At 44.7% G+C, this 22,018-nt stretch overlaps 1 protein-coding gene across 1 annotated transcript in view; it reads left to right on the top strand.

The window, feature by feature from the left end:
- KIAA1210 (KIAA1210 ortholog) overlaps positions 1 to 21,486 on the top strand; it is a 70,366-nt gene extending 48,880 nt beyond the window's left edge. Inside the window, exons 7-11 of the mRNA XM_021080193.1 lie at positions 7,001 to 7,106; positions 11,263 to 14,985; positions 15,983 to 16,146; positions 17,871 to 17,976; positions 19,448 to 21,486. Coding sequence (XP_020935852.1) covers positions 7,001 to 7,106; positions 11,263 to 14,985; positions 15,983 to 16,146; positions 17,871 to 17,976; positions 19,448 to 19,620 — 4,272 coding nt within the window. The 3' untranslated portion in view covers positions 19,621 to 21,486. The remainder of the gene's footprint in view (positions 1 to 7,000; positions 7,107 to 11,262; positions 14,986 to 15,982; positions 16,147 to 17,870; positions 17,977 to 19,447) is intronic.

The raw sequence follows: 22,018 nt of genomic DNA, 5'->3' as shown, positions 1-22,018 counted from the left end.
CAAGTATTACTTATCAACAGTCAAAAGAAAAGGGGAAAACCCTGGCACCATAGAACAGACAAAGAACGATCAGAAGAATGACCAAAAGGGTACCTTGTTGACTGAACTCTTTTGTACTGGGTCTAGAAACTTGACAGAAGGAAGAAAGGGAGCTAAGATGTGTTTTAATTATCCAAAGAACAGCTGGACCCCCGTTAACAGTGAAGGACTGTCCAACACCCCTCCCACCCAGGGCTGAAGGATTCCTTCCCCAGGCCCAAGGCCTGATCCAGGTTCCTTCCCCCCGAAGATTCTGGGTTAGTAGGCGCCAGGCCTGACACATCTTCCAGATGTTGAGGGGAAAGGAGCTCATTTCACTCCAGCTGTTAATCAGAAGCTATCTATGCTATTCCCCCACCTCCCCCTCCCCGCACGCCCCAAACACGAGAGAAGGATGGAAACATCTTGGCCTTCCTGCATAATACGCGCCTTGAGTACCAAGAAGGGTGTGTTGACTTTCAGAGTGAAGGGAGGGAGGAGGGGGTTGAAGGAGGGGTAGGAAAAATAGAGAAAGGAGTCTTTCCTGCACTTGCTTTCCTTTTAGAAACCTGCTGAGAATGGATTCGGTTTGCCTTTCCTGGGTAGCTCATAAGATCCTGTGGTTGGCGCCTATGGTGACTTTTCCAGGTTTCTCCTGACCAGTGTGGCTGGAGGAAAAAGTAGGGCCGAAGAAAGAACCCCACTTCTCAGAGGGAGCCCAGATATTGCTGGCTCCTGTTCTGAGGCAACGGATGTGGTTATTTAGGAACTTTGATGTGCTTCTGTTTGAAAATAGAAGCCTTTCTCTTCATGCCAGAGGACTAGGTAGTAGTTCGCAACACCCGCCCCCAGAAAACTCCCTTGGAGGGCCTGTTAAACCCACTCTAAGGCCCCTCTTCTGAGAGTCTCATTCATTAATGTGTCCTTAAAAGTGCTTTTTCAACACTCGCCCCAGGCGATTCTGATGCCGGAGGGATTCTCAGACCATATTTTGAGAAACAGTGCCCAGCATTCCAGAGAGTTTATTGAATTCACTGTGCATTCGAGGGAAGGTGTAAAATATATACATATTCTATACCCAGACAACATACTCTCAACTCACTACAGAGATCCTCTTAGGGCTGTTTTGAATCACATGCCTGAACTTGAGTGTCATAGTCAGATGGGGATAATGCTTGATGGCTTTGAACTCTCATTTTTATTTTATTTATTTATTTATTTATTGCTTTTTTTGGGCTGCACCCGTGGTATATGGAGGTTCCCAGGCTAGGAGTCCAATTGGAATTACAGCTGCCGCCTGCACCACAGCCACAGCAATGTGGGATCTGAGCAGCATCTGTAATCTGCACCACAGCCCATGGCAATGCTGGATCCTTAACCCACTGAGCGAGGCCAGGGATCGAATGTACGTTCTCATGGATGCTAGTCAGATTCATTAACCGCTGAGCCACGATCGGAACTCCTGCCTTACCTTACGTTATCAGAGAACTCCACAGCTCACGGCAATGCTGGATCCTTAACCCACTGAGCAAGGCCAGGGATCGAACCCACAACCTTATGGTTCCTGGTTGGATTCACTTCTACTGCACCACGGTGGGAACTCCTGCACTCTCATTTTTAGTCCAGGTTTGAGAATAGCTGTGGCCCTGTGTTTACATCTAATGCCCAGAGATTCCTTAATGAAAGTTAATCAAACATAGGGAGACTAATGGCCATGGTTAAGTTTGATGGGCTTTTGGTTTAGGCTCTGATTAGGAACAGATTAGCTCTCTCCTACACACAATCTGGAAATTGCCAGAATTTTGCTGAGCCTGATTTGTTTGTTATACTATAGAATGAGTTTCACTAAACAGTGCTTTTGTCTATAGTGTTCATGCCACAAGGTTTGGAATGACAACTGCCAAGGAGAAAATATAACACAGGGAATGGGATTATGAAATGTCAGGGTGGAAGGCTAAAATTTCAAATAGGTTGGCTGGGGATGGTGTCACTGAAAAGGCACCTTTTACATCAAGACCAGAAGGAAGTGAAGGAGCTAGCCACATGGCCATGGGGGAAAAGCATGCCCAACAAATGGAAAACTGCAAATGCCTTGCTGGAAGAACACGCATGGAATGTTTGAGAAACAGCAAACCAGCAGTGAGTCTGGAACGGAGAGTGGTAAGAGACATGGTCAGAGAGGCAGTGGGGAGACAGATCATGTGAAGTTAGTGGGAGCATAGATGTTGTCATCTGGTCCCCAAAGACCAGAACTGTAAGACTACTCTGAAGCATGAAAAACTCTTAGAACCATAAAACAGGAGACATTACTCTGACGCTGAATATCAATCCACCCTGACACTTCATAATCGCATTCCCTGTGTTATATTACTCTGTGTACTGAGTATTAAATTCATAATTCCAAGAGATAACACAAGCTAAATATATAGTATCAGAAACAGATGTTATATAAATTTATGGATGACAGTTGCATAAAGAAGTTATGAAAGGCTTGGGACTCCTCCAAATTTTGTGCGATTGACCCCCCCAAAAGCTAACTGTAGCATTTCGCTCCCTTTCTTAGAATCAACAACAGAACGGTGAGCTAGATGTATCATCATCCTGACCCCCTAGCTGTGTTAAATCTCTAGGCATTGGAATCACAGGCCATAAAAGACCCATGTTTGGAACCAAGATATAGCTAAGGTTATCACTGGGTCAACATACAATGATGATGGGAAATGTGAAGAGATGTGAAAGCTGCAAATACCAAAGGGGTCCCTGGAGATGTGTGAAGCTAGTTTGGAAAGAAGTAGTGAGTAAACACACAGGGAAATTCTATCTACCTGCTAAACTGCATCATTTGCCAGTGAAGTCCAGGAGGGAGTTGGCTCATCACCTGGCCTTCAAAGGGGCTTCGGCTAACACAGATCTCTGGAACTTCTTAGGAATGAGAGGTGATCTGTAGTGTCTCTTTGAGGTGTGGAAAACGCTGTGTTAAGAAGCCCAGAGGAGACTGTTTTGAAGTTCCTTCAGAGGAAGCCAACAGGAGCCCCAGGACCAGATAGTAAAGGTAGAGGCCAGTCATAATGAGGACAAGGTGACAGGCTCCATCCTCACCCAATGGTGGTGGGAACATTCCATTCCTCTAAGTGCATCCATCAACCTTGCACCTTCGGAGAGTAAACATAAGTAAAGGCAGTTTGCTGCCTGCTGTCTATGCAAATACAGCTTTCATACAGGCCCTCTTCCAACCACCAAGCACGCCTATGGAGAAATCCCAGAGCCCTGCTGGGATTTACTGATATAGATTGTGCCTCTCACCCCAATCAGCCCCCCCGTGTTAATAAAAGGGAATACAGGGCAAGAATACCTACAGACCCTCTGACCTTGTAAACTCGAAATGGTAGGGCCCTTATCCTGAGGGCAAAGGGGGAGCTCCTGAATGCTTTCTAAACAGGGGAGCAACCAGAACGTTTGGTTTCTTTTTGTGGCTGTGCCCATGGCATCCGGAAGTTCTTGGGCCCCAGATCGGAACCGCGCCACAGCAGTGACCTGAGCCACAGCAGCAACGACACTGGATCCTTAACTGCTAGGCCGTCCATCTTGTTTCTTGTCTTCGTCTGCAAGGGAACCAGCAGAAAGTGTGCGCCTTCCTTCCAATGAGCCTCTTGACCGGAAGCATGAACATAGCCGTGGGAAAAAGGGACGCTAGTTCATGAAGGTGTGCTCTAGGAATTTTTCTTCAGCCAGAGGAGTTTCTGCCTTTTGAGACCAATGCCAGCATACAGAGTTGACTCATTTCTTTCCTCCTACTTTCTCCAGAGCTCCTTTGAGCCCTCATCTGGACCCGTTTGCTCCCAGTCCTTGACCACATTTGCCGTGCTCCCCTCTCCCAGCAGCACCCAGGTGCCTACTGTTTTCAGCGCCCCCGCCTCCACCCAGGGCTGTTTGGATTCTTCAGCTGCTCGACACAAGATGGCTTTAAACCCCCGGAAACAAAAGCAAAAGAAGAACTTTCAGGCGACTGTAAGTTTTTCAAGAGGCCTGGAAATCAACTCCTCTATAAGAAAAGATGAGGTCCAACCTTTGCAAACTGCTCCCATGGAAGTGGTATGGTTTTGGGGATCCATACCCTAAGTAGGAATGGTGAAGTCAGGGGCGCTGTCCCAGACTTGGCACCAACGGAGAGGTAAGCAAACTTGCACCTAGGGAGTAGGATATCCTATCCAGATGGAACTTAGCTAAAAGGCATTGAAGGAAGCAGAAACAGTGACCTGACCCCTGAGAAACTGCTTATTGGCTTAGCATCTGGAAATTCACTCAGCCATCTTTGTAGAAGCTATTCAACCATAGCCCAAATCAAGATTCTTTTTTTTGTTGTTGTTGTTGTACAATGAGCATCACCACCAGATTTTAGAGCATTTCCATCCCAAACCCTTTAATTATGAAGCAGATAAGACCCATGAGTTACAAATTGCAGCACGGTTCCACTTATTTGGAAGTCAGGCTTCCAGAAACTCACAGCATTCAGAATTTGGCTATAAACCTCTTCATAGATCTCTCTGTGTCACATAGATGTCACAAAGCTCTGTCACATGACTTTCTAGCACACATAGCCAAACCAATTATGTTTAAAACATGGCCACAGATAAGACTCAGATCTGATAGCAAAGAAAAGTGACAGTTGATAGCAGAGAGAAATGACAGAAACAATCTAGGGCCACTTAGTATAGGGATCAAGAACCTTGCTCACCTCAGTAAGTCCCTCCGGGCCACATTGTATCATTATCCATGTTCGTGTTCATAGGTCATATTCATTATTCATCCAAATTATCAAGAAAAGTTGGATTACATTCCCTGGTCTCTGTTTAGGAAGATAGAGCAGTCATGCTTTTGGAAAAGATTTTTACTAAAAGCTGAGAATTAAAAGATGTTAGTATTTGAAAGGATGTGTCCATTGGCTGGAAGATTCACTTTGGTCAAACCAATTCCTCAGTGACTCTGGGCTGTGAATAAAGGGCTGTAAATCGGAGCTGGAAGAGATGAAAAGATCTCATACTCACAAGCATTTTACAGGGAAGGACATGTAAGTACAAACAGATGCCCCAAGGACAAACACGCTGGTAGTGGCAGAGCTAGGACCCAAACCCAGTCCTCTAATGTCAAGCCCAGTACCCTTTTCATCCCACTGTGTTGCCCCTAGCTTAGACATTGCATATTAGCTTTAGAAGGAAACAAAGCATAAGCTAAAAGAAGAGTTGACAGGGTGCCGGGCATAGGAGGGCCTGAGAAAATCTTCTTGGTTCAGCGACTGTGATCAATTACTAAAAACCAAACCCTGTATGTGCTTTTTTTTTCTTCTTTTTTGGCCACCCTGTGGCATATGGAGTTCCCAGGCTGGGGATCATGTCTGAGCCACAGCCGCAACCTATGTCACTGCTGTGACAATGCAGGATTCTGAACCCACTGTACTGGGCAGGGGATTGAACCTTCGTCCCGGGATTCCAGAGATGCTGCCTATCCCTTTGCACCACAGTGGGAACTCTGTGGTGTGGGAACTCAGTGGGAACCCTGTATGTGCATTATCACCTGGATACCTCACCATAAACCTGGGAGACAGGGAATGTTGGCCAAGAAAAACTCACTGTAACCCTTCTGACTTTCTTCCTTTTGCATAGCTATTTGAGGAAAGGCCCAGGTAGCACTCTCTAACAAGGTCGGGACAGCTACTTCTTCCTTGTGACTCTCCCTGACTCGCAAGTGAATATGAGTCCAGGATCATTTATGACACAGAGGCCACTTGCTCCCTGCTGTGGAATTTCTTAGGTCTGCAAGTCCCACAGGGGTTTCCCCTTATCCCTCATTTAGAGATGTGGACACAGAGATTTAGAAAATAACTTGCCCAAGATAATAAAGACAGTAACTGATGGACCAGAGATCTGAACCCAGGTCTATCTGACCTCATTCACTCAAAAATAAATAATTTTGAACTGAGTCTGTTTACATAGGCACTTCGAATGGGAACGTAAAGAGTTGTATGTTTGTCTTTAGATGTATATCATAAAGGCTTGCTTTCTTTTTGTTTGTTTGTTTCTTTCTTTTTTGCCTTTTGTCTTTTTAGGGCCACACCCTCGGTGGATGGAGGTTCCCAGGCTAGGGGTTGAATCGGAGCTGTAACCACTGGCCTACACTACAGCCACAGCTACGCCAGAGCCAAGCCGTGTCTTTGACCTACACTGCAGCTCATGGCAACACCGGATCCTTAACCCACTGAGCAAGATCAAGGATTGAACCTGCGTCTTCATGGATCCTAGTCAGATTCATTTCCACTGAGCCACGACGGGAACTCCTCATAAAGGCTTACATGAAGCAAATTCTAGGCACTGTGCAGGGCAGTGCCACTCTGATGTTTCCAAAGCTGTACTGTCTTTATCTGAAAACCTTGATTATACTAAACCAATTTCAACCCCTTCATTGTAAGGACTGAACCCTTCATTTTTTTTCTCTCTTCCTTCCCAACCAAACCCCAACTCTTTTTCTTCTTTTGAGCTAGAAAGACATAGTTCATGCTTTCACTGAATTCCCTGAAAAAGAAGCCAATCAGGATCTGAATGTGACTCCTAAGCCTGGTGAAGCAGATTTGAGAATTCCAGTGTTGCCAAGAGTATGATTGTCATGTCCAACCACCTTATTTTCAGATTTACGCCTTGCAGTATGGACCAGTGGTTTCTGGGGTGTTTTAGAGAGTTCCCTGCAGCATATCACTCAGAGATCAGAAACTTCAAATCTAGGCGAACCACTTCCAATAGGTAAAATGATCACCAGGTTATGGATGCCATTGGAAATAGTCATCATCATTAATGGTATTATCATTCTTCCAACAGAGCCATTTAGATAGCAAGGACTTTTTTTTCCTGATTTCTTTTTTCCTTTGGCTGCCATGCAGGGCTGAGTGGAGACCACTTCAGTCTGATTCAAGCTCTTTCTTTCTGTCTTTTAGGCAAAACCAGAGCAGGAGGAGCCAAGCCTACTGGTTTCTGAAAAAGAGAAGAGCCCAACCAAATCAAAAGAAGCTGATCAAAAGAAACCAAAAAAGGACAATGCAGGTTGGCACATCTCCACCCTCACCCGGAAACACATACTACAAGCTTAATAGCACAGTGCGAATGACAGGAGCTATATAATAAGAATGGCCCAGGCCTGCCGTCCGGGGCCTCAGAGAGCTCTCCATTTGAGATGCATACTAATGTGGTCCAAGTTTCTTCATCTACACTACCCAATTAATACAATTGCCACTTGTGTGACATTTACGTAAAGGTCATAGCTGGATTCCTATTTTATCTAAATGAATTTCCAGCCAAAGTGGTATTTTATGTTTACTTGTTTGTAGGTTTGTTTAATCCTTTCTAACAGACTTGCTGAGTTTCTCAGTGAGGCCTGATATCTCACTGGGCAGCCAGTGATTTCCCCTTCAGTATTGCCCTTCAGCAACAGAACCAGGCAATAATAACAGAATTGGGGAAAAAAAGGCTTTTTATTTTTTTATTTTTATTTATTTGTTTGTTTATTTTTGTCTTTCGTCTTTTTAGGGCCCCACCTGCAGCATATGGAGATTCCCAGGCTAGGGGTCTAATTGGAGCTGTAGCTGCCGGCCTACACCACAGCCACAGCAACCCCAGATCCGAGCCGCGTCTGCGACCTACACCACAGCTCATGGCAACGCCAGATCCTTAACCCACTGAGCAAGGGATCAACCCACAACCTCATGGTTCCTAGTCAGATTCGTTTCTGCTGCGCAACGACAGGAACTCCCTGGCTTTTTATTTTTTTATTTTTAGTTTTTGCTTTTTAGGGCCTCACTCATGGCATATGGAAGTTCCCAGGCTAGGGGTCGAATAGGAGCTGTAGCCACCAGCCTACATCACAGCCATAGATAGCAGCGCCAACTCTGAGCCACATCTGCGACCTACACCGCAGATCATGGCGATGCTGGATCCTTAACCCACTGAGCAAGGCCAGGGATCAAACCTGCATCCTCATAGAAGTTAGTCAGATTCATTTCCACTGAGCTGTGACAGGAATTCCACACCCTGCCTTTTTAAAGTTGCTTTTCTCTTCCAGTAGAGAGAAAAGGTCTTGTTTTAACAGTGAGAAAAATGTCCACATCCACAGGCAAAGAGGGCTTGGACAGCCTGCAGACAGATGTCCTTGGCAGCCAACACTCATCAAATCCCCAAGCAACAAGTGCCATTGGCATGAAAATCTCTCTGTGTGTTCGTGTATGGATGTTGGCTCCAACTGATGGCAACTTAATTTCAAGTAGTACTTGATAAACCAAAATTCCTGTTGTATAATTTAAGTCAGTTATTTTTTATTTTTGCCACAAGGGATTTCATGGGTGGGTTCAAAGGCAGGATATCCCTAAATACATTTTCCCATGAAAAGTAACAAACCCACAGAACTCTTCTATGCAACACCAACAAGAAATTACATGAATCATTTCTTTGATTTTCCTTTTATCTTCTTTTCATATTTTTTCTTTTGAAAAAATTTTTATTGAAGTATAGTTGATTTACAATGTTGTGTTAGTTTCAGGTATACAGCAGAATGATTCAGTTACATATATAATATATATAAAACCTTTTTTATATTATATATAATAATATATATTCTTTTTAACATTCTCTTTCATTATAGGTTATTGCAAGATATTGAGTATAGTTCCCTGTACTATAGAGTAGGTCCTTGTTGGTTATAAATTTTATTTACAGTAGTATGTATATTTTAATACCAAACTCCTAATTTATCCCTCCCTCTATTTCCTCTTTGGTAACCATAAGTTTGTCTTCTATGTCTGCGAGTCTACTTATGATTTGTAAATAAGTCCACTTGTATCATATTTTAGATTCCACAAATAAGTGATATCATATAGTATTTGTCTTTCTTTTTCTGACTTACCTCACTTAGTATGACAATCTCTAGTTGCATCCATATTGCTAAAAATGCCATTATTTTATTCTTTTTATGGCTGAGTATTTTCCATTGTGTATATATACCACATCTTCTTTATCCATTTATCTGTCAACAGGCATTTAAGTTGCTTTCATGTCTTGGCTATTGTAAATAGTGCTGCAGTAAACATTGTGGTGCATCTGTCTTTTCAAATTACAATTTTCATATTTTCTGGATATATGCCCAGGAGTGGGATTGTTGGGTCATACGGTAACTCTATTTTTAGTTTTTTTTAAGGAACATCCATACTGTTCTCCATAGTGGGGGTACGAATTTACATTCACACCAACGGTGGAGGAGGGTTCCCTTTTCTCCACACCCTCTCCAGCATTTATTATTTGTAGACTTTTTGAGGGTGGCCATTCTGACTGGTGTGAGGTGGTACCTCATTGTAGTTTTGATTTGCATTTCTCTAATAATTTGTAATGTTGAGCATATTTTCACATGCCTTTTGGCTATCTGTATGTATTCTCTAGAGAAATGATTTAGATCTTCTGCCCATTTTTTTGATTGGGTTGTTTTTTTTTTTTGATATTGAGCTGTATGAGCTATTTGTATATTTTGGAGATTAATCCCTTGTCAGTCACTTCATTTATTTCAATGCAATCTCTATCAAAATACCAATGTCATTTTTCAAGGAACTAAAACAAAAAAATTGTAAATTTGTATGGAAACATACATTTGTTTCAATGCAATCTCTATCAAAATACCAATGGCTCTGTTGGGTGGGGCCAGGTCTTGGTACTAATGACCCAAACAAGAGGTCAGCCTTCAGATGAGTACACCTGGATATGTTCACCACCAGCTTTTAGGTCCCCAAAGAGAGCCAGAGCACCCCCCCCACACACACACCTCCCTAGGAGGCCTTCCAAGACCAGCAGGTAGGTCTGGCCTAGGCTCCTATGAAGTCACTGCTTTTGCCCTGAGTCCTGGTGCACATGAGACCTTGTGTTGCCCTCCAAGAATGGAGTCTCTGTTTTCCCCAGTCCTATGGAGCTCCTATAATCAAGTCCTACTGGCCCTCAAAGCCAAATGTTCTGGGGGCCCCTCTTGGTTCCAGACCCTCAGGCTATGGAGCCTGATGTGGGGCTTAGAACTCTCATTCCCTTGGAAGAACTTCTGCGATATAATTATTTTCCAGCTTGTGGGTTGCCCACCTGGGGAGTATGGAGTTTGATTATATCATGAGGGCACCCCCTCCTACTGTCTCGTGGTTTCCTCTTTGTATTTGTATGTAGAATATCTTTTTTGGTAGGTTATAGTCTTTTTTGTCAATGGTTGTTCAGCCATCAGTTGTGATTTTGGTGTTCTTATGGGAATCGGTAAGCTCAAGGTCCTTGCGCTTTGCCATCTTGTCTTCTCTCTATCCTCATATTTATTTTTAATAGCTGTCCCTTTCACACACAGAGGGTAAAACTCATTCAGTGTCCATGAGGACAGCTACTTTGGTTTTTCATATAATGGGACTGTTTTGGAGTACAGCCCCCTATGCTCAGTGCTGTATGCTGTACATGAACCCACTCGATGGAGCTTGGGATTAGTGGATGGTGAGGAAGGGGAGGCAGTGAGTAGCCTCCCACCTGGGGATCAAACTGAGTTCCTTAGTAAAAGTTATAGAGAGGGGAGGAGCAATCTGTAGAACTGCTGCCTTGTGCTTGACCTGAAACCCGTGGACCAATGCCACTGTTAAGACTTTCTAAGAATTGCTTTGCATATAATTATACCAGATTATTTTAATACCAGAGAATTGAAAGCAGAAGAAATGGGAAACCATAATCCTACCTTCCAGATAACCCTTGCTGACTCCTTTCTAAAACAAATAAAGCAATACCCGCATATTATATAAAAATTAGGTAGAACTTATTAGAAAATATAAATACTAGGGAGAAAGTAAAATTTCCCTTTGCCCTGCCCCAGTCAGTTTCCTAAAAGGTAGTCATTGTTACGAGTTCAAAAATTGCCTTTTGATGTGTCTCAGCTAATGGTAGAATGGACTCTTGACGTAATGGTGATGTGCCAACCTTGAAATCAGTTCATAAAACTGGATTTCCCTTTAAAAATTTTAAACTTAAAATTTTTCAACTGCAGAAGGCTCTTAGTGACCAAGTTGTCCTCTGTCTTCTGGATGGCTACTTCTTCATACTGGGGAATTCAAAGGCCAATAGGTATCCAGTGGGCCAGGACAGAGTATTCTTATTTTAGGAAATCAAAAGCGCACATTTTTCCTTTCCTTCTTTCTGTTTGCTACAGGTCCTTCAAGCCAGGAACAGAGCAACAAAACTGAGGTTTATGAACAGAAGACAACAGATCAGACTGCACACACAGATGCTGCTGGGAGTCAGGGCTTCCCATTGCCAGCAGCACACAGGAGACGGCATGGAGGAAAAGGATCAAGTACCTCAGCAACGAGTGAGTGTGGATCCAAAGGAAGAAGCTTTAAACAATCCAGCCGCGCACTTGGCCTAGGTGATGGAACTGGGTCCCCACCTGCTGATAAGACTTCCCAGGATTACCCTTTCTGGAACCTGCCCTTGGAGAAGCAAGACATGGAGCAGCCCACACCTCCACAAACAGAAAGCACTACTCCGCAGGAGCCGCTTGCAGGTAAAGATGATTTGGGAAGGAGAAATGCTGGTACAGATTTCAAAGCCAGAAAAGCATCAGCATCAGAGCCCACACATGAAGACATGGAAGAGTTCCCAGCTAGTGGCCCCTCCCCATGCCACGAAGACAGGGCTTCTGGAGCCAAGAAGGCAGAAGCCAGAGCTGCTCTTTTGCCAGTGGTAGAAAGCCCTTTGACAACCCAAGATGTCATTTTCTCAGTGGCAGTGGAGGATCAGGTGTTTATGGATTCTTCTCATAGCCAGTCAGAAGAAGAAGAAGACGCTTCCAGCTTTGATTTGAAAAGTGTCCAATTTAAAATGAAGTCAGCTCAAGATACCTACAAAGAAAAGTCTCCCAGAAATGTTCTCCAGGCCTTTCCAGCAAGCACTGCGGCTACAGCAGGTGCTTTGGCAGAGGGAGGCGTTTCTGCAGAGAGGCTGCCTCCCAGAAGCCTTTCCCAGTCCTTGGGGAAGCCAAAAGCTGAAGCAGTCGCCTCAGATTCGGAGAGTACTTCAGAGGCAGGGAGTGGTTCTGAGCAGCACCTGGCTCCTGGCTACTCTTTCCAGCCCCCGAAGAAGGTCAAAAATGAACAAGATGTCTTCCCAGAGTCAAAAAGTTCAGCTGGGGAACTGAGCAGTCCTAAGCAGCAGCGGGTGCCTAGGTATGCTTCCCGATCCTTGGGGAAGCCCAGAGCCAAAGCCGTCTGGTCAGATTCAGAGAGTGCTCTGGAGGTAGGCGGTGGCGCCGAGCAGCAGCAGGCTCCCACACACCCTTTCCAGCCCTTGCGGAAGTCCAAAGGTGGCCAAGGAGTCGTGGCAGGATCTAGTCTGGTTGTGCAAAGGAGCCGTTCTGATGAGCAGCTGTCTCCCAGATGCGCTTCCCAGGCTTTGAGGGAGCCCGAAGATGAAGCCTCCACAGGATCAAATAGTTATATTGAAAGATACAATAGTGCTGGGGATAGGAGCAGCTCTGAGGAAGATCTGCCTCCTACACACCCTTCCCAGGCCTTGGGGAGACCCAAAGACCAAAAAGACGTCTCCTCTGTTTCAAAGACCGGACCTGACGTATGGGGTGTTTCTGTGGAGCAGATGCCTCCCAGGAACCCTTCCCAGACCTGGGTGAGACCTCAGTTTGAGCAACAAGCCGGTGCAGGACCTGAGAGCACTGCTGAGGAGTGGGGCATTTCCATAGTGCCACTGCCTCCCAGAGTGACCTCTAAGCGCCTGACAAAGCCGAAAGTTGAGTCACCAATCTCCTCCGGTCCAGAAATTACTACTTCTATGGAGCTGCCACCTCCAAGACATCCTTCTCAGCCCCAAAAGAAACCACTAGGTGAGCAAGAGATCTCGGCAGGGCCAGAGGGCACAGCTGCTGAGGGGGGCATTTCTGCAGAGCCGCTGCTGCCCAGATATCATTCTCAGCCCCTGATGAGACCTCTAGCCCAGCAACAAGTCTCTGCAGGGCCAGAGAGCGCTGTGGCCGAGGGGAGCCTTTCCAGGGAGCCCCTGCCTTTGCAAGTTCTTGTCCAGCCCTTGACTTGCCCTATAGCCGAACAAAATGTATTTTCACATTTGGAGGGTGTTGCTGCTGAGAAGGCCATTCTCCTGGAGACATTGCTCCCTAAATATTCTCCCCAGTCCTTGACAGATCCTCAAGTCCAGGAGCTCTTGCCAGAGGACACTGCTATGGAGGAGGGCATGTTTGCCCAGCTGCTGCCTCCCAGATGCCCATCCCAGCTCTCGGTGAGACCTAAATTCTGGCCACAGACCGTCCCTCTGGACTCGGTGAGCGCCGCTGCAGAGTGGAGCAGTCCTGGGGAGCCGATGTCTCCCAGATATACCTCCCAGCAGCCCTGGGTGAGCCCCATATTCGAGCAACAAGCCTCTGCACGTCCAGAGAGTGCTGCCAATGAGTGGGGCAATGCCATGGAGCCAGTGTCTCCCTGCGTGACTTCTCAACCCCTGGCGAGACCAATAGTCAAACAACCAATCTCTGCAGGTCCAGAGGGTGTCGCCATTGAAGGGGGTGCTTCTCCTGAACTATTGCCACCCAAACCTTCCCGATCCACTGTGAAACATCGAGTCCACCAAATGTCAAGTTTTGAGAGTGCTGCTGTTGAGGTGGGCATTTCTGGGAAGCCACCGCCTCCCAAATATCCTGCCCAGGTCGTTAAAAAGGCTAATGTCCAGGAAATGTCCTCACCTCTAGAGAGCGCTGCTGCTGAAGAAGGCATAGCTCAGAAATTGGTGCTGCCCGGGCAGTCGTTCGTGAAGTTTATGGCCCAGCAGGTCTTTTCAGAGAGTCCTGCTACTGAGGAGGGGATTTATGTAGATCCTCTATCTACAAATCAACCTTCCAAATCTGTGCTGAGGCCTAAAGCTGAGCACCAAGTTTCCTCAGGCTGGGAGAGTGGCAGTATTGAGGGGGACCTTTCTCTGAAGCAGGTGCCTACACCCAGCCCTGTAGAGAGCTTGGAGAGGCCCGAAGGCCTGCAAGAAGTATGCTCACATTCCGGGAGTGCTCCTGTGACATGGAGCAGTTCTAAAGAGCCGCTGCCTCCCAGGCACCTTGCCCAGGCATTGGGGAAGCCTCAGTACCAGCAAGACATCGCCTCCGTTTCTGAAGAATGGAAGAGTTCCAAAGAGCAGCTGCCTGGCAGACGCCCTGTGCCAGCCAAGGATGAGGCTGAGTCTCAGCCACAGACTTTCTCGGCAGGCCCCGGGAGTGCCCCCGTGGAGCTGGGCAGTTCGGAGGAGCACCTGCCTCCCAGACACCCCTTTCAGGCTCTTGCAGACCTTGAGCATAAGCAACAGGCTTATTCAAGTTCCACGAGTACTGCCACTGAGGGAACTGTTTTTGAGAGGAGCTCTAGCTGCTGGTCCCTACCAAGAGCCCCAGCTTCTCCAAACAAAAGCAAGAAACACAGCCAGAGCTTCGAAGACCTCGTTAAGACTGTCCCGACTCCTGCTACCAAACCTGTGAAGGTTGCCGTGGCTCCTGCCTGGCAAACACCCACTGCTGGAGCCACTTACTCTAACGAGGAAGTTCTTGAGAGTGGTGATCAGAGTACCAGCCACTCAAATTCATCCACCAATGGGGCTGAGGTTGAAAACCTTTTTGGAATCCGACTAAGAAAAACCTGTTCTTCCCAGGAGAGTGAGAAACAGGATTTTGCCAAGCTTCCTTCCCCTTCCTCGGGCCCAGTCTCCTCTTCCACGGAGAGAGAACAGCACATCAAAAAAAGGGCTTCCAAGGGGCTCCTGGGCACTGCACAGAACCTCCCTGCAGTATCTAGCTCTGCAGAGAGGCCACAGAGGAGGCCCAAATCTGAAAGCGTGGCCAAGAAGCAACCTGCGCACAGGACCCCAGGTGAGACTTTATCTTTCCAGATAGCAAGTAGGCCCAAGTGGAGGGGAGACCTGGAACACCAAGTCTTGAATGGGGGGAGGTCTGTTCTAGCCTTGCCTGCTGAGTTGTTGCTTTGATAGGGCTGGCTTGTGGATTTAGGGGCAGAATAGTGCCCCATTCTAGATGAATGGATTTGGAATGGCCAACTTTGAGTCTCCTGTTTCCCAAGGTGGTCCCCTCTGGACGTATGTCCACATTCCATAATGGACACACGACCACCTCCCCATCCCTCTCCATCCTCTGTATACTTTACATGTAGATGGGATGTTATGCTTTTCTCAGAATACCTTTGCATGTATTATGCTCCCCTCAACACCATGTAGATTTTAAAACCCAACTTATTAATAGGGTACTATGTTCAGATGCTCAGCTTAAAATCTTAATTTATTGTAAATGTTTGTACTTCCACAGCTTCTTAACTCACCTGAAATATCTAAGAATCATCCAGAGCTAGTTGATCTTTTGAGCATTTATCTCACCTTCGGATTCACCATCACATAGTCTTGTCTATGCCTATAACCATATCCATGCAATCACACACTTGCCCTAGGGAACACGAAGTAACAAATGCAATGAGCTTTTCCCTTGGAGTCAGAGAAATGACATCAGTGACCAGAGCTTCTGGCCTCCTAGGAACTTAACCAGCCCTCCTGGCAACCCCATTGTCCTGCCCTGACTTGGGGATAGGAAGAGGGCTAGACAAATGAGAGAAGGGGACCAGTAAAAGAACAGTTTGCTAACTTTGAAGTATAGCTTCTTATCTACTCGAGGAACTCCTGCCTTGTCAAGTGGTGAGGAGAGCACAAAAGAAGGGGGCCTTTCTCTATATGTTCTCTGTTTATTTTCATTGGCAGTTAACAAGGATCCCATTTGGGCCATTAATTGTGGGTAAGCCCCAGTCAGTCTCAAGACCCTGCCTGTGTCGCTTTAGTTCTAACTTGTTTCATTCCGTTTGCAGGAAAAGCTCCTGGTCGACAGTCAGATTTTGCCACCTCAGAGCCATCTTGGATGACCACAGTAAAGCAGAGGCAGGGGAGTTCCCAGGCCAACCTTCCTACCAAAGAGCCAAAAACCAAGAGTAGAGATGGAGCCAAGGCTGAGACTAAGGAGCCTAAACATGGGGTAGGACCTGGGGCAGCCCACACACCATGCCAAAAGGTTGCTGGAGCCAACTGATTAAGCTTGCATTGGTAACTTGGCCACAAATGCAGCTCCCCACCTCTTTGGGTGCATTAATCAAAGCACCCAGAGTCTTCAGGGGGGAAAGACTTGCTCCGTACTCAGAAATGTGCCCCCACTTTATGTTCTTAAAGGATTTATGGAAAGTAATGAATATGAGAAGATTCTGTAAATCAAATCCTGTCCTAAATATTCTAGAGAGGGATTCCATGAAATTGGTTGAGAAATAAATAGTCATTAAAAAAAAAAAACCCAAAGGTCACCACTGGGATGAGAGTTGAGTGACTATCCTTACAGATATTTTATGCCTGTAAATATGTATATGTATTTAAGAAAATATAAGTGGAATTAAACCATACATACTATTTCTCCCTTAACATTTCATTTCTGGGCACCTTTCCATGTCAGTACGTAATGATTTACCTTTATGTAAATAAAGGTAATGTTTGGTGTTTGAATTTCCACATGTTGATTTGGCTTGGTATGGCACCTCCCTCTAGGTTAAAAGAGAAGTTATGTAATGAACCAGGGTAATGGTACCACATGAGGATTGGACATGATTAGATGATGTCTTGCTTCCAATGTCCCTTTTGTAATGTCTTTGGAAGTATTAGAATGAAAACCCCTGTTGTCGAAACTACAGAAAACTGACTCAAGAAAATATATCAAATTTACATATAAGGAGATGTTTAAGTTCCTATACTTTTAAGTGCTTACTGAATTTGTGGAATCACATGAAAAATACGTTTAACCCTTTGCTTTAAAGATCTTTTTGTTTTCGTTATTAGTATGCTTTTTTTTTTGTCTTTTTACCTTTTCTAGGGCTGCACCCACGGCCTATGAAGGTTCCCAGGCTAGGGGTCTAATTGGAGCTGCAGCTGCCAAGCCTACGCCAGAGCCACAGCAACGTGGGATCCAAGCCGAGTCTGCGACCTACACCACAGCTCACTGCAATGCCAGATCCTTAACCCACTGAGCAAGGCCAGGGATCGAACCCGCAACCTCATGGTTCTTAGTCGGATTCGTTAACCACTGAGCCACGACGGGAACTCCCATTATTAGTATTTTTATAGGAGCTGGATTATACAGGGTCAAAGTTCACTTTGATTAAAGCTTTCAACAGAGGGAAATAGACGAGGGTATATAAACTCATTAATTTAGACCAGTTGTGGAGAGGTTGATTTGAAAAGCTTAAACTGTACAATTTTGAAAAGACCTATAGTTATCCCTTTCTAATGCAAGGGGTGCAAATCAGATGTAGACAAGTTTTGTAGCATAGACATATATGGAACTCAGGTCAATTAACTGATAAAATTTGTTTGTAGCCACCGCTTTCTGTTAGCTTGCTGTTAATTGCTGGTACAGTGATAGAGAAAAGGTTGTTGTCAAGTTAAATAATTCTCATGTTATCCTGTTTACACTATTTTAAACAACCTTTTCTCTCAGCTCAGAAAGGTGATAAACTTGAACCAACTTAGACTTCATGAATCCAAATTCTGAATCAAAGTGCTTTCTCTGCTATTTCTTTCCTTATCTCTCTCTTTCCATTTGATTAATGTCGAACTTATAATACCCAGGACAAGACTTGCACCTTGTGATCTGAATAAGTAATTTGTTGTTTTCATGTTGGGACATAACAAGCTTTGTGCTTCATTTCTGTATGATAGAGAGCTGGCCTTGCAAATGAAAACAAACCAAGAAGGACTTTGACTTCAGATGTCAATAGACAGGAGAAGATGGCACGGATGAAGCCACTGAAGACTATCAAAACAGGTAAAAAAAAAAAAAATCCACACCCGTAACACCCCAACCCCTTACTTCCAAAATAGCCCTAGCAGAATACTGTGAAACTTTTACGTTTTTAAGTTCAGACAATACATTTCTCTTCCCTCAAATCAGCTTCATGATTCTCTCATGGCTCTTCCATTAGAGACAAATATTAGCTTGTCTTAGGGAAATCCAATTATTATGACTATTCTAAGTCCAATGTGTAACTTTCAGAGGATCTTCCTGTCTTTACCCTATTTGAGTAAGCTGTATAGGAACAAGATTATGATCACTCACTAGAATGTTCCTGTGGCTGGTTTTCGAGAGCAAAGAACCAAAGTACTTTACAGTTCACAGCAAAGCAGTATTTTATCACTTCCACATTCCCAATGAGACTGTGGAAAATAACCCACTATAATGGCCCAATGGTGTTGAATTGTTCTTTAACTATTTAAAGGGCTCGTTTCAGCCCCTCAATATTCCAAGCAGGAGTATGAGAGGTGGGGAAATGTTGAAAGCTGAAAAAACAGTGTGCTTTGACAGAATAGAGGGGCAGCTCATCAGTAGAATTTTTTTTTTCATCAGGAGAAGAGGGAGGAGAGGATAGATTTGTACTGAGTCATCTTTGTCCTCTTCCTCAGTCCATCTTATGAAGAAATTAGACTAGGAATTTAGGAACTCACAGTCTGGCTGTGATGTAGCAGTACTTGACCTGCTCATAGCTGTGAACAGTCTCATGGCCATCGTACTCCTGTCAAGTGGTTCTCAACTCTCATTGTGCATTAGAATCACCTGCTGCACTGCACTTTAAAAAAAAAATTATAGATGGCCCTGGATCCGTCGCTAGAGATTCTAATTCAGTTACTTTGGGAAATAGCGCGTGCATTCATATTTTTAAAAAGAGCCCTAGGTGATTTTAATGTGTGACCAGGGTTGAGATCCACTAGTTGTGTCTAAGCCACTGCATCAGTCAACCATAAAGCAGGATGAGGGAAGGAGTAGAATTGGGGAATAGTGTGAGGTAGTCTGCTCATTAGGAGTAGTTGATATAATGTTATTCAGCGTAGACTTTTACTGGGTGGATCTACTGAGTCATCAGTCATTTCATACCACATTGTAGACTGGCAAAACCAAAATAGTATTACCTTATTTGAAATTTTTAAAACCGAACAGATACCATACAACATATTTCATCTCTGGTCCCAATTCAAAGGTGTAAAATAATTCAGTAAAAACACCCCAAGATTGGCAGTTACAGCTGTAGATATTTTCTCTCAGGCCCTCCCATGTCCAGGCCCCTGTGGCTCTAGCAATGTTAATGTCACCTCTTTCACATACCACCCTATGCCCATGCACTGACTTTTAGAAGCTGGAAGGAACCCAAAAGGAGGAAAAGTTGTATTGCATCCCATAAACATACCTCAGTTATCCCTGGGGCTTCTTACTGCTTGTGTGTTATTTGCTGTGGTTCCAATAGGATTTGAAGATGAGAAGATAGTTCACGTACCTTCTGTGGAAGAGGAAACCAGAAAGTGTTCAACTCTCCCAGCCGTTCTGCAACAGCCAGTGGAGCCAGCAGAGCCAGTCTGGTTCTCCCTGGCCAAGAAGAAAGCCAAAGCATGGAGCCATATTGCAGAAATCATGCAATAAATAGCTCCTAGGTGGAGTATCAGCATTTCAAATGATAATTGCCAATAGCTGCATTAAATGTCATGTAGGGATTTATTTACTATAACCATTTTATTAAGCATAAGAACTTTTAAATGGAAATTAATTATTATTTTAATGAAACCAATGCCACGAGTGCCTTTCAGTACAGTCACTGCCAGCATCTGAAAACCCAGCATTTGCTCTATTAAAACTATGTAAAATGTTTGCACTGCAGTGGAATTGAGAAACCTTTAACTTTGGACAATGTGCTTTAGCAGGGAGAAAGCTAAAACATTTTGTTGGAGGCACTAAGAGGTAGTCATTTCCCTTGATCAAGTAACTTCATTCTAATGGAAATGTCCAGATGGACATTAGGTCCAAGGATTGGCTTTTAGGTTTTACGAGCCTAGTTAAATGCTTCAGTTCTTTGGTTGCTGCTCAAAACTTTGCAAAGCCCCCTAAGAAGTGAAAGTTCTGGGTCCCCAAGAAAAATGTTTGCATAGCCAGTCCTCCAGTCAGCCCTTTGAAACACCTTCTTTGTATCCCTGAGGGCCCCCAGTGCCTGCAGCTTATACAGAGCTCTCTTTGCAAGTGCCCGTGTCAACCTATCGCTGGTCTGGCAGCAGTGAGCACCTTCCTTTGAGGCAAAACATTGCTTGGGGATTGTCATACTCCTCTGAATGGTGTTTTATCTTTTGCCTGATGCCTCGGTGACCCTCTCTAGTTGCTCAGAAGTGTATTGCATGTCACACACATCCTATATTTTTAAGCACTTGAGACCCATTGAAATTCAAAATTCTACAGATGCCAAAGGCTGTGGTTTCAATCAGGTAGGTGGGGAGCCTTCCACAAAGGACGTCTGGGGACACTAGAGAGAGTTGTCTTACACCCTGGCTTCAGCCTTGGGGTAAAGACCTTCGAGTAGCCCAGTTTCTTGTCTCTTTCCTTCAGCAGCCCCTGTTTCACAAGATTTTAGCCCAAACCAAGACTGCTATCTCAAAGCCATAGAACAACCAGCTTTCTGCTAACTGGAAGCCTGAAGTGACTGAATCAGCCTTTTCCCTGTCCTCATTCCTAGAGGCACACACCTCAATGGTCACTAGGCTGGACAGCCCCGCCTCCCCAGTGAACGTCTCCCCACCAAGTCCTTCCTCTCTATTCCATCCCCCAAACACATTAAACACTGAGAGCCCCCTTTGGATACCTGGACAGTGCCTAGCTCATTTTCTTAGGAAACCCAGAAGTGTCTTAGTGTACCTTTCACTGTGTCTGCCTCTGTCACCTTAGGGCTACTTTGCTTAAACAGAAGTGTAGACTTAGGTATAACTGTGCCTTGAAATTCTGAGTAGGGTGCTGCCTCATACCAAAAAAAAAAAAAAAAAAAAAAAAAAAATTCAGAGAGGCTGTAAGGTGCCAGAGCTAATTTAAACCCTTGGTGCTTGGTTTTCCTGATGATGGTATAACGTGATACTGTATGCTGGATTTTAAGTTTTCTCTATAAAATATCTACTTTTTTCCTGATACTGTATCTCTGCCTTTTTGATAATACTAGGTTTTTGATTGGTTGGGCTTGATTTCCTTTGCATTCTTCTAGTGAAGAGTTCATTTAGGTCGAAGCCTTTTACCCAGGTAATCCTGGTCAATTAACTGTTACACCTTCCTTTCTCCTTTTCTTAGAGTAGACCACTGTTAGGTTATTCTCACTCTAAGTAAGAACTCTCCATTAACAATTTCTTTTTCACAGTTAACAAAAATATGTTTTAAGAGGTTGAGGTTTTTTAATGCCTAGAGGCACGTTCTGACAAGTTTTCAGCTTCTTTTAGCACTCTTCGTTTCTGCTATACACAAATAAATTCAACAAAGCCTGTTCTGTAGTCTGTCTGTGTCTGTCCCATTGGGAGGGAAATTGAATAGATTATTGACAGCTTACACCTGAGGGTTGTCAAAAAAGCACAATGATCTTAGGAGGTTGTGTGGTGCATAAAGGACCCTTGTGCATGTATGCCTGATCAAGCTGATGGCCTCTGGGTAAGTATTTGTATGACGATAAGATTTTCATGTGTATAAATACTTGGGGAGCAAAGAGATGGGTGGGAGAGAAAATGCAGATGGGGGTGAGTAGAGGGGACAAAATGGTGGTTGTACTCCAGCCTGGCCCAGGGACTAGGTCTGAGTCCTGTAGTAAGATGGACTGGACTACTCATCATCAAAAGTGAGGGGCCCTGCTGTGCTCTGGCAACAGTGTAACACACAGTGAGCAGGGGAAGGGGTCATAAATCAGATATTTAACCGGGCCTTCCTATAACATTAGTAATATTTGCAGGGTTCAGAAAAAGAGTTCAGTTGGGGATCCACATACCATATGTCTAGAAATACTTGAAATGTTTCAGTCACCTTA

The sequence above is a fragment of the Sus scrofa genome, chromosome X (assembly GCF_000003025.6).
Source record: "Sus scrofa isolate TJ Tabasco breed Duroc chromosome X, Sscrofa11.1, whole genome shotgun sequence".
Classification (NCBI taxonomy): domain Eukaryota; kingdom Metazoa; phylum Chordata; class Mammalia; order Artiodactyla; family Suidae; genus Sus; species Sus scrofa.
The sequence above is the reverse complement of the archived record's forward strand: the minus strand, read 5'-3'. Positions and strand labels throughout refer to the sequence as shown.